Source organism: Fulvia fulva, chromosome 5, assembly GCF_020509005.1.
Source record: "Fulvia fulva chromosome 5, complete sequence".
Lineage (NCBI taxonomy): Eukaryota > Fungi > Ascomycota > Dothideomycetes > Mycosphaerellales > Mycosphaerellaceae > Fulvia > Fulvia fulva.
The window spans coordinates 691113-703360 of NC_063016.1; the positions used below are offsets into that span (position 1 = coordinate 691113).

General features: G+C 54.4%; 6 protein-coding genes across 6 annotated transcripts; 4 read left to right on the forward strand and 2 right to left on the reverse strand.

The window, feature by feature from the left end:
* Positions 1 to 352: 352 nt before the first annotated feature.
* On the forward strand, positions 353 to 2869 carry CLAFUR5_05524 (Negative regulator of differentiation 1; the record flags this gene model as incomplete). Its single annotated transcript, XM_047904672.1, has 1 exon — positions 353 to 2869. One exon carries the CDS (start codon positions 353 to 355, stop codon positions 2867 to 2869), a length of 2517 nt encoding a protein of 838 aa, XP_047761723.1.
* A 504-nt stretch (positions 2870 to 3373) lies between these two features.
* Positions 3374 to 4990, reverse strand: CLAFUR5_05525 (tRNA threonylcarbamoyladenosine dehydratase 2; the record flags this gene model as incomplete). Its single annotated transcript, XM_047904673.1, has 3 exons — positions 3374 to 4599; positions 4649 to 4754; positions 4808 to 4990. The coding sequence occupies 3 exons, from the start codon at positions 4988 to 4990 to the stop codon at positions 3374 to 3376; spliced, it is 1515 nt and encodes a 504-aa protein (XP_047761724.1).
* A 295-nt stretch (positions 4991 to 5285) lies between these two features.
* Positions 5286 to 6302, forward strand: CLAFUR5_05526 (L-type lectin-like domain-containing protein; the record flags this gene model as incomplete). The annotated part of the gene is made up of 2 exons (XM_047904674.1): positions 5286 to 5405; positions 5463 to 6302. The coding sequence occupies 2 exons, from the start codon at positions 5286 to 5288 to the stop codon at positions 6300 to 6302; spliced, it is 960 nt and encodes a 319-aa protein (XP_047761721.1).
* A 1623-nt stretch (positions 6303 to 7925) lies between these two features.
* Positions 7926 to 8443, forward strand: CLAFUR5_05527 (Microsomal glutathione S-transferase 3; the record flags this gene model as incomplete). Its single annotated transcript, XM_047904675.1, has 2 exons — positions 7926 to 7994; positions 8045 to 8443. The coding sequence occupies 2 exons, from the start codon at positions 7926 to 7928 to the stop codon at positions 8441 to 8443; spliced, it is 468 nt and encodes a 155-aa protein (XP_047761722.1).
* A 624-nt stretch (positions 8444 to 9067) lies between these two features.
* CLAFUR5_05528 (uncharacterized protein) lies at positions 9068 to 10331 on the forward strand (the record flags this gene model as incomplete). The annotated part of the gene is made up of 2 exons (XM_047904676.1): positions 9068 to 9395; positions 9457 to 10331. 2 exons carry the CDS (start codon positions 9068 to 9070, stop codon positions 10329 to 10331), a joined length of 1203 nt encoding a protein of 400 aa, XP_047761716.1.
* A 195-nt stretch (positions 10332 to 10526) lies between these two features.
* Positions 10527 to 11930, reverse strand: CLAFUR5_05529 (uncharacterized protein; the record flags this gene model as incomplete). The annotated part of the gene is made up of 1 exon (XM_047904677.1): positions 10527 to 11930. One exon carries the CDS (start codon positions 11928 to 11930, stop codon positions 10527 to 10529), a length of 1404 nt encoding a protein of 467 aa, XP_047761717.1.
* Between the last annotated feature and the right edge of the window lie 318 nt (positions 11931 to 12248).

Here is a 12248-nt window from a genome sequence, read left to right on the forward strand (position 1 = left end):
TGTACATACCTTGGACACAACCACGAACGCTTTGCCGCTTTGTGCCACGACTCTTGCAATTCTGCTTGATCTACTGTACGCCGGGGATTTGGCCTAGAGCTGTAAGTCGGCTTGCACGCATTCCTATTGTCATGCAGGATCGAGACGTGGTAGAAGTGCATCGTTTTGGGGACTGACATTCGACGGCAAAGAAACTCGCTCGGACACCTTGCGATCACCCTGCCAACTTTCTAATCAACGACTTTCTCCTGTAGAGCTTGCGTCCGGCTTGCGTAGCACCGGACCTCTAATACCATCCAACACGGCCGTGCTATCAGCAAACCCGCGGGACAGCATTTCGCTGCCGCCGCACATGCTCGGCATGCAGTCTGGCGAGACGATGTCTAATGGTGCCAACTATGGGCATCGCCAGACTCAATCATTCGCCGTAAAGCCATCGATCAACTCCGACCTCAATGGGTACGCGAATGGATCTTTCCACTCCCATCAACCCTCCATGGGCGGGTATGGCGACCGACACCCGCAGCGAAACAACGTTCCGAACATCAACACTGGACGAATCCCGAGTAACAACTACAATGGACAAGACATGCAGACGCCCCAAACAGGCTACGACATGAACTTCACACCTCTGCTTCCATCGCAGTTGTTAATGGGAAGCCCTTTCCAGCCCGGCTCGCCTTCGACCTTTCAATCCCCTCAATTCCAGAGCTTCTCTAGCTTCTCTCAGCAGCAAGGTGGGCCACGTCACCAACAGTATCAGAGCAACAATGCTTTCCAGCATCAGCAGACATCGATCTCACCAAGCGCGTACCAGAGTCTGACCTCTCCTGCAGCCATGGGCCCGGGCTCGTACTTTGGTAGCATTCAGTCGCCGACGACTGGTTTCAATGCCCTGACTGGAGCCAGCATGGCAGGGTACGGTGGACCAATGCAGATGGGACCGGGCATGATGTCTGGAACGAGTCGTACTGTATATCTTGGCAACATTCCTCCCGAGACGTCTGCAGAGGAGATCCTGAGCCACGTCCGCAGTGGGCCGATTGAATCCGTTCGTCTGCTCCCTGACAAGAACTGTGCTTTCATCTCGTTCTTGGACGGAAGCTCCGCAACTCATTTCCATTCGGATGCGATCTTGAAGAAGCTGTCGATCAAGGGCCAGGATATCAAGATTGGCTGGGGCAAGCCCTCATCGGTTCCGACTTCTGTTGCACTCGCTGTGCAGCAGTCGGGCGCTTCTCGAAATGTCTACCTGGGAAACCTGGGCGAGGATATGTCTGAAGAAGAGCTTCGCGAGGAATTAAGCAAGTTCGGACCCATTGACACTGTGAAACTTGTCCGGGAGAAGTCGATTGGATTCGTGCACTTCCTTTCGATCGGAAATGCGATCAAGGCGGTCACTTTGCTTCCACAGGAGCCCAAATGGCAGGCACCACGACGTGTGTACTACGGAAAGGATCGATGTGCCTATGTCTCCAAGACCCAGCAGCAAAACGCGGCGCAATACCTTGGAATCGCCCCTGGGTACGCTCACGTCTTGAATGGCGCAGATCGGGATCTGATCACCAACGCTCTGGCACAGCAGTCTGTAGCTGCAGCGGCCGTGGCCACAACCGCTGGTGGTGTGAACAACTTGGGCAACCGCACAGTCTACCTTGGCAACATCCACCCAGAGACGACGATCGAAGAGATTTGCAACGTGGTCCGTGGTGGACTGCTTCACCACATTCGCTACATCCCCGACAAGCACATCTGCTTCGTGACATTCATCGACCCAACGGCAGCCGCATCGTTCTACGCCCTGAGTAACCTGCAGGGACTGATGATCCACAACCGCCGACTCAAGATCGGTTGGGGTAAGCACTCGGGTGCACTCCCACCAGCTATCGCTCTGGCTGTTTCTGGTGGTGCTTCTCGCAATGTGTATGTCGGCAATCTTGACGAGTCGTGGACGGAGGACCGCCTGAGGCAGGACTTCCAGGAGTATGGCGAGATCGAGCTCGTCAACACCTTGCGCGAGAAGAGTTGTGCTTTCGTCAACTTCACCAACATTGCAAATGCCATCAAAGCGATCGAGGCAGTCAGAGGAAAGGAGGAGTACAAGCGCTTCAAGGTCAACTTTGGAAAAGACCGCTGCGGCAACCCACCTCGACAAGTTGTTAACGCGCAGCAGATGCAACAGCGTGAACAACAGCAGCAACATGAGAACGGCCTGAACTCTTCATCACCAGTGAATGGTCTTGCCCCAAGCAGAACCCATAACTCCATCTCCCCCGCGAGTTCTGGTCCCTCGAATGGTGGTTACAACCCAGCACATGGGCCAACTGCATCAACAATCTTCAACAACGGCGGCAACAACCCTCTAACGCTGTACCTAGCAGCCACGCAACAGAGCGCACAAGCAGCCGCGGAGCAACAAGCACACCAAGCCTTCCTCCAGCGCCAAGACACTCTGAGCCCCTCCGACTTCGAGCAGCTGTCCCTACACCCCTCCGCCTACCAGCAGTCTCAGGGCCAATCCTCCCTAATGTCCAGCCAACAAGCTTTCTACGATACCCCGAACGAAGTAACCGCCCCACGATCCGGCGGTCTCGAACCTCCCTCCCAACACTACAGTCACGGCAGCCACCAGTCGGTGAACATCACCAACGGCGCCCCCATGAACTCCTACTCCAACGCCGCAAGCCAGAGCACCCAACAAGCCCAGCACCGCCGCGGTGTCAGTCTGCCAGCTTTCTCACTGCAGCAGGCACAGCAAGCAGAGCAGAGCGGCAACTTGGCCGGTCTAGGCGGCTACAGCCCCGGCGGCTATGGGCTAGGCGTGTCCGAGGGCACATTACCCGGCTGGGCAGAGGAGGAAGTCGCATAGGCTGTGCTGTTGCGCGTAGTCTCATTCTTGTCTTGCATTACTACTGTCATCAAAACCCCCTCTTAGACTAATATCGCGAAAGCGACGGCGGCCGAGCCAGGCGAATTCCCTAGGTCGTGTGTGAGTGTGTACTGTACTGTACGTTGCGATGGGGAACACAATAGCTGGAGTTGGAGAGATATTCGCGTAGCAAATGCGAGCAGCCCTGATTTTGGATGGGGTCAATGTCGAATTGGATGTATGGAGCAGTCATCAGTCGTGTGCAATCTTGTTTTTTATGGCATAGTTGGCACAAGTCGGTCGCAATCGCGATCGAGCAAGATGGGCCTTTTTGGGCAGAATAGCAAGAATGAAAGTTGACAGTGCGACAGATATCCTGGTTGGGAGTGTATTGCTTCATCTGTTATTGAGTTTGGAGTTTGGATGCGGCTGAAATGTATCTTTTCCGCAGTGTGCATCATATGCTTGTCAGTGGACAGTCGAAGGGCCGCAGTATGGCACTTTCTACCTCTGGGTACGGAAATGTCGTTCTTCGTCCTGTCGTCTTGCGACCAGATCGATCACTGCCTTGTCATACACATCTTCTGGTACTCGGCCTTCTTTCAGCACCATCTTTTCGTGCTTGGTCATCTCATCCTTCGTCATGCATACAAGCTCATCGAGTTGAAGCTTATCAGCCTTTTGACCAGGAGTGCTCATGTCTATCCACGCACCTTCAGGCTTTCGCCACCGGACCAAACTTAGCCTGCTGGCGAGACCCGACACCACGCTGCGACCCCGGTACACTTCTTCGACGAGGTACCCAACGTCATCTGAGGTCAAGGGCATTCGTAGACCGATTGGATCTGTGCCTTGATACCTCACCGCTCGTTCTTCGAGACCTTGGAGCTGGGCAAGAATCCCATCGTACATCTTTTCTCGAGCCTTGCTGGGAAGGTAGTCATGAGGGTATCCGGAGATTGCGAGCATGACGTGGTTCGCGACACACAGCCCGAAGACTGCTGGCATGGTGCCGAGAACCGGAAGAATGCGGACACGGAAGTCAGGCAGTACACCAAGCTCATTCACTTTGCCCTTCTGGAACTCGTCCTCAGGTAGTGGGAGCAGCTGCGCCTTGCCAGGACCTGTCTTCTCTGATGAGAAGACGACTGGTATGCCGTCTTTCACTCCGAGCTTACGCAGCTTTCGTCGTGTAGCGCCTGCCAAGGGATCGTCCGTAGACGCCGAGATGTCGCCAATAAAGACTCTGGTAGGATCAGACTTGCAGCCGGCACCCATTGAAGAAATCACGGGCAGTCCTTTCGTGTGACAGTAGTGCAGTAGCGCCACCTTTGAATCGATATTGTCAATAGCGTCGACGACGAAAGTGGGTGCTTGTCCGTCTGCCCAAGGAGCGAGCTGTGCGGCTGCTGATGCCTCGCCGAAGAGCTGGTTGATGGGGTCAAAATTGGTCCATGGCACAATCTGCTCCAGGCGCTTCTGAAGACAGACTACCTTAGGTGTGCCGACATCTGCAAGGGTAGCGACAGCGTGGCGGTTCAGTGAGCTGAGTGTGACTTGGTCGAAGTCAATGAGGCGAAGACGACCACAACCAGAACGAGCTAGTGCTGCGGCAGCATGTGAGCCCACACCACCGCAGCCTACCACCACCACGAATGCTTTCCTCAATTTCCTGAGGCCATCGTCAGTTAGGAAGACACGATTGCGAGCCAGCTGCTCCAGGATAAGATCTAGGACACGTTAGCTCCATGCTTTATGCCGCAGAGCCGTATAGCACACCTTCATCATAGTCTCCTAGTCGCGCCCTTCTTGCTAATGCTGCGCTTCGCTCATCATCTCTATTTTTAAGTGTCTCTTCTGGTACCGCTCCACCAAAATCGTTTATCTAGATCTTCGTCAGTCAGCGCCGTTCCGTCGAATATCACGTATGTGCCATACCTTCCCAACATCGTGCGGCACGCTCAAGTCCGGTATGGAGTCCTTTAGATCGTGAATATCATATCGCCGTCGTGCTTCTTGCAGTCCAACGACCGCGCTTGCCGCTATGCAGCCAGAGACCACCGCCGTCAACCCAAGCTGCACCCGATGCGATGAGACGATGTCCGACCACCACGATGACATCCTCACATCTACGAAGAAGCCATAGAAAGGTAGACGATGTTGATGCTGAAGATCTCAGCTTCACAAGCAATGACGGCCCGCTTGGACCCCTGCAATATCTGGTGGGCTCTCCCGCGGATAGTAGTGGACAGGTATGGACATCTCGAAATAGCTGTCACGAGAGCGCGCAGTCTCCTTTCTCATACAGCAACAGCACTTCCCCACGACTGCTGCAGGCCCTCCTTGCTGTCAGGTCGCACACTCTCCTTTCTCATCAAGCATTGGACGCGTATGAAACGACGATAGACAGCCCAGCATGGCTTTCCATTCCACCTCATGGATTACAGCCATACTGCTGGCAGTATGGAGCTGTTTCGCAACTGCGCAGGAGTCCGATATCAAGTCGATACGGCTGCGAACGCACAGCCTGCAAACAGTGAGCAAAGATGTGCAAAGTGTCTCACCAATTCACCTTTGCTGACGTGACTTATAGCCATATCTTGATACGGACATGCAGTCACGATGGTGGGACTTTGGCGGAAGCGCAGTCATACGAGCAGACCAATACGTCCGCCTCACAGCACAACAGCCTTCGCAGTCTGGCTGGATCTTCAGCCGAGTGCCCATAACAGCTACGAACTGGGAGATCACGGTCGACTTCAAGATTCATGGCACTGGTAGCCTTTTCGGCGATGGTATGACAATGTGGGTTACGAAAGAGCGTGCGGAACAAGGGAACGTCTTTGGCATGAAGGACAACTTCGAAGGTCTGGGCATCTTCTTCGACACGTACAAGAACAACCGCCCGGGCGTAGTGTTCCCTTATGTCATGGCTATGCTGGGAGATGGCAAGACACCTTACGATCAGGCAAACGACGGCAAGGCGAATGAGCTGGCAGGGTGCTCGGCGCGCGGTCTTCGAAACCCAGACTTTCCGACAAAGGCCAAGATTACATACTTCCAGGACAAGCAGTTGACTTTGGAGTTGATGTACAAGAAGGAGGATGAGTGGACAAAGTGCTTCGAGGTGCCGAATGTCAAGCTGCCACCTATAACCTACCTGGGTTTCAGCGCCGAGACAGGAGAGCTCTCGGACAATCACGATATCATCAAGGTCGAGACGAAGAACCTCTACTCTCCGAGCGGCCAGGCTGGCACGGGTGGTGCCTCGGGCAGCAAAGACTACAGCCGTAATAAGGGCAAGCCACAGAAGGTGAAATCAAGCGGTGGCTGGTTGTGGTTCTTTGGCAAGTTCATCATCTTCGGCCTGGTAGTGGCTGCCGCATACATCGGATACACAGCTTATCGAACGCGGAGAAGGGACAGGTTCTAAGCAAAAGTCATGCATTGTAGCTATGTAGACTTGAATCGACGAAGCGATATGATATCCATCTGCAGCAGTGTGATGTCGCGTGTTGTGTGTCCTCAGATTAGCTCTCAGTATGTGGCCATCAGTGACAACCAGGACCCTCTGCAAGCAGAAGCCGGCTGCCTTCATATTTGGCTTATTTTGTCAATGACAATCATCAACGGACGTACGCGACATCGTCACCACCACAGACTGCTGCCACTGCAGAAATCCATGCCTTCCTCAATGCGCGCAGGAATAGCCAGCAAAGACGGAGCAAGTACCCTGCGATTGAAAACTATCTTTGTGATGTGATCCTCATTACAGCGCGAGTCTGCTGGATTGTTGATATTGTCGGTCATGGGCGTACTGTAGTGCTACACGTCTCCGCGCGGTGTCTTCCTGTCGCAGCTCAGCAATAGGAAATCCGAGGGTTGCATGTCGTGTTGTTGGAAGTGTGCGTGTGATGTTGATGCGAAGTTCTGAACGCGAGCTCGAAAGCCCTTAGATTTCTGTTCATGACTCAGCCATACAGCGCGCGGTCCCACATGTGAGAACAGATTGATTCTTGATCAACTGCTTTCGGCTGCTCGCAAGCAAGCTGCGGCTACATGCGGGCGTCCGTCCTGAGAAGCTCTTGTGATTGGTTATCGTCATTGGGATTCGTGCTGTGCACGACCGTTAGCCATTGCGTTGTACCACATAATACACGTCATTATCGGGTGGCACATGTGGTATACTGACCATCGCGTTTGAACTAGGCATTTGTGCATCATGTGAAAGATGACAGGAGGTGAAGTTCACACATGAAGATTTCATGCCGACCACTCCCGAGAGCCGCTAATACCAAGGGGGCTGGATGAGGAAGGCACTACTAATTCCTTGCATGAAGCACGCAACAAAGTGTAAGCACCTACCATTATTGTTTCGGAGAGACTATCGATTGCAGCATGTCGAGCCTCGAGGGGTGCAGCCAGAACGAACGTTTCTCTCTGGTTGCGGCAGCATTCGACGACTGAACATGATGTAGGAGTATCATCATACGGACATGATAGCAGACTACTGCACGAATACAACACACAGCCGTCAGGCTCTGTATAGTGACATCTTCATGCCCGCTTCGTGGCCGGGTCTGCCTCGCACTTTCCCGATCTGGCCCACCTGGACATGCCGGGCTGCAGCCAGGCCAACCAGCGCGCGCTGTTTCTCCTGCCTCATATGCAACCTTCTCCATCACACTTCGCGACTACGATCATCTGACATTCACTCCTGCGTGTGCGCACGTACATTCCTGCTGCCAACTGGCCCTAGGGCCTGGCGCCAGCCAAAGGCTCCTCCACTGAGGGGCCAGGCACGAGCGCGATTGCGCCGCCTCGGTGCAGCTCGCGTGTTGACGGTGGAGGCGGCATGGCGCTGAGATTGCCTTCTGGATTTAGACTTGCCTTTTGGGGCCAGTAAAGGCTTCTGGCGAGCGTTAGAACTATGCGAACCTCGATAGTTCCATGCCCACTGAGCCGGGTCGCGCGCACAGCATAAGTATCAGCCTTTCCTACCGCCCGTAGAGTGCTCCCGCTTGACCCTCCTTTCGTGATCAGTATTGATACCAAGATGTCTCTCACGCTCACTGTTCCCAGAGATTATGGCTATGTAGTCACGACCACGGCCTTGACATTCTTCGTAAGCATGAACTGTGATATTGATGTAGAACTTGCTGACAGCGACCTCAGCTAGGCCTATGGCACGGCGCTCGGGCACGACCATACAGGACGCGAGCTGAGCTCTGGGCTCCTCGAGCATTCGCGGAGACCACCGACTTCGACAAGGCGGACGACAACATGAAGAAAGCATTGCATCTCTTCAACTGCGCACAACGAGCCCATGCCAACTACGTCGAGAATCAGCCTTCGACCGCGATAGCGCTCCTGCTGGCTGGGCTACACTATCCGCAACTCAGCACGATGCTGGGCGTAGGGTGGATGATAGGTCGCATGATCTTCGCCGTGGGATACTCGAGGCCGGGAAAAGAGCATGGTAGTGGTCGGATAGCTGGATTCGCCCTCCAATTCCCTATGCAGATCTTACTCTGGGCACTAGCTGCGTGGAGTGGCATCAAGATGATACAATGAGTCCCGCATGTCCGCGTGTCTCCAGCAGTGACCCCAACACATGCGACTGTGGTATAGCGGAGGAAGGCAGCATTGTTGCTTGGTTGTTTGGATTTGTTCAGTCTGGGGTACGCGATGGACCCAAGACCCTGGCTCCTGGATATGTGTTTCGGCTCTATTCGACCACAACTGAGGGTTCTGGAGGTAACACTGATGTCAGTAGCTCCGCGCATCGGCACTGCTAGGCGGCGCGGAGAGCGATGAGATGGTGGGGCTGGTGTGGGCGATGGATGACTTTACGTGTGAGGTTGGCCGGAATCCTGAGTTGTGATACCCTGTTGGCTGGTGGCGGCGCTGTCTGGTTTGGTCATAAAGCTATAGCAACGGCAATAGCAATCATGTTGAGTGAGGCGCGATCGCGGCTTCGGCGCATGCGCAAAGCACACAAGTAAGGTACGTGCGCGACATCTTTGTTGCGTCTGCATTCACTGCGATTGCTTTAGTAGCAACTTCACGCTGCATCCGTTAGCACGCAGTTCTCAGGCACCAATCGCCTTTCATTCTCAACTGATCCACATGGCAGTATTCCACATATCACTCCAAGGATACCATCGCTATCATTCAGCCCAAGCCAAAGTCATAGCCATGGCACCACTTAAGGATTGGATGGACAAGCGCAGTGAACGCAAGCAAGCAGCAAAAGCTAACAACGATGGCAAGTCACGACCAGATGAAGAGGCGCACGACCCGAAAGTCACGACAACTGAGCCGGAACGCGTCGCTCTCGATGACTTCAGCAACATCCCACCACCTCCGAAAAGCAGAGCGCGCGGTGATCGGCTTGTCCCGCCTACATCAGGACTTTCGCAGAGGAACAAGGGTGGCTCGCAGACTCAAGCTAGACCATCAAGCTCCGCTTCACCAGCACCGAACAAGACTCGGACGCCATCACCAAAAGGTAGCGCCTTCTCAGGTAAGCTGTGACCAAGACACTGCGCGATCATCAGAAAACGTAGCTAACAAGACGCTGGCAGAACACTTCGACCGCCAGTCCCCTAAGACGGTGACTCGCGTCAACGGTGTCGAATTCGAAATGTCGATCACCTCTGAACACGGCCATCGACCGGGCTCGAACAACGAGGGTGACCGCAGCGACATCAAGCCTCGACGCTCGAGCAGATCGCAGACCCGGCGGCAGGAGCGCGCAGACTCTCACCAGATGCTCGATGAAGATGCCGCCAAAATGAACGGCGACCTTGACCTCACGCTCAACATGCCAGACAGCCTCCAAGTCGGCAGAAAATTCAATGCCGGCACCCCTTCGCCACCCGCACAGGACAACGACTCATTACAGCGACCCACCAGCCCACGCAGCGGCCTCGACGAAGCCCTTCGCCAGCTATCATCCATAACATCAGACCCATCAACCACCAACACCGAGCCCCTCCCCTCAACCAACAATAAGAACATCGCCACCGCCGTCACCACCAGCCCCTCCCGCTTCGGTCCCTCCCCCTTCATGCAACGCCTCCGCGGCTCCCTCTCCAAACCAACCACCAACGTCCCACCCAGCTCGCCCTCTCCACCCCTTTTCACCCCACCCGCCGACACCGAGCCCGACTTCACAAAGTTCATCCCAACAGACCACCCCACCGTCGCCGTCCGGCCTCCCGTCTACGACCTCTCAAAGGCCCCAGCGCAGCAGTGGGAGAGTGAGCTCGGCTCGACGAGTTGTCCAGCCAGAGCCTGGGACTGGACGAAGCGGTGGACGTGCTGTCAGTGTCAGGGTCAGACGATTGTGGAGCAGATTGTATGTGGGAATTTGCAGTGTGTGCATGATCGGTGTCCGGAGAAGTGTAGGGTGATTAAGTGGGCGAGGCCGAAGGGGGATTGGGTTATGAAGCCGTAGTATGTGACGTGTAGGGAGTGGGTGGTTGGATGGGTTTGCGGTGGTGAGTAGAGGGAGAGGTTTTGGAGAGATGATGTGGTTTTGGTTGGAGAGTGCGGTACAAGGCAATGGGAGATTCAGGGTTACGTGCTTGATACATTTTGGTCTTGCACAGGCTAGATCTCTAATAAGACTTTCGTCGTACAATGCAATGGATCAGAAGTTCTCAATCCTCGTCCCGATGCCTCTACTCCACGCCAACCCTAACAGCTCATTACCCACGACCACATCCATCAACCCTAAGCCAACAGACTTATAAATCACATCACCCCTAGTCAACCACTCCTTCAGACCACTATTGTCCTGCAAATGACACCCTTCCTCCGACTTCTCCCCCTTACTATGAGATCGTTGCTCCGCGTCCTTCTTCAACATGAGTAGCTCTCCCAATTCTACTGCTTGATCTGGAGTAAGCTTGGCTTGCACGACTTCACCTGCCTCCTTAAGACAACCCGTGACTGTGTCAACCAGTATGGCACCACCTTCCTTCTGCCGCTTGTGGATGTGCTTTTGTTCGTGGTGGGGTGCCACGGCGTATTTGAGAATGTCGGGATGGAGTTCGACCATGTGCGGCTTGAAGGAGCCGATGCAGGCGATGTAGCGTCCTTTCTTTCGACCTTCGGGGTTGGTGAGGTATGTGGCTGGGAATAAGGGAGAGGTTGATGGAGTGCAGCAGAAGATGATGTTGCTGGCGCGGACGTATTCTTTCAGCAGGCGCTGGTACTCTGTGTGCATTGGTGTGAGGAGGTTGACTTTCGTCTTGCTGTTGTACCTTTGGCCAATGTGGTCGACGAAGTTTGGGTCATCGAGCTGAGGGTTGTAGATTCGCATGATGCATTGGCGGGCGCTCTCGAAGTTTCTTGTGACGATGTTGAGGTGGTGGATCTCTGGTCCTCGCAACAGTAAGGCTAGTCGAATGTGCCAATAGGCTTGTCGGCCAGCACCAAATACTGTCAAATCGTGGACCGAATGCCGCTTCTTCAACAGCATCGTCGAGGCCAAGGCAGCCCGGAAAGCAGTCAGTTCCTCGGCATCGATCAAACCTGTGGTATTGCCCTCATTGTCTAGTAGAGTAAGGGTGCCTTTGACGGTGGCTACAGCACTGTTCTCAGACTGAAGCGGTGCTTTGAGGCTGCGATCACTTTCAGGAGAGGTCGTGGCGTGGAGTGACGAATTTGGAGAGTTGGTGTTAGTGCTAGCCATAGAGTCCTGTCGTCTGGTAGAGCTAATGAAGCTCTTAGAGTCGCCATCGGAGCTGAGGCTCATGTTCTCGGCAAGAGCAGGCAGGCCCCTGGCATCATCTGGGCTCGTGATGTTCAAGACCTTGACGCCCTGTCCATACAAGCCGCTAGCCGGCATGAACAAGGTCGTCGAGCCATCTTTCCGCTTGAGCTGTGTCCGTTCAGGTTGAAAGTCGGAGCAGAAATCATTTTCGTCAGCTGAGGTCGAGTACCAGTGCAGCGCATCTGCCAGGGACTGTTGCACTTCCAATATGTCGTCCTTGTTGAGCGAGTGTAGGATGCGGGTGACATCCTGGTTCCCCAGCACCGTGAGAGGCATTTGGAGCAGTCTTCGAGCTCGAGCGCGCTTGTAGCTCCAGTGACACAGACGTTCGGGTTGGTATGGAGAATTCGCGCAAGGTAAACCGGATGTGATTGGGTTCGGAGAATAGGTATGGACTCAGGAAATGGAAGTGTGGTGCTCACATTCGCTTGTTAGAGTCGGATCCTGCTGCACTTCCACTATCTCCTACATCCGAAAGCTCAACAGAGCGCCACAAAGAGCTTCCAGAAGAAGTTGCGACCTGCATGTTTGGTAATTGTTAGTAAGCGTCATTGCGTCATAGCCTCGGTCTCGGTCTAGCAAGCACGGTGCGAG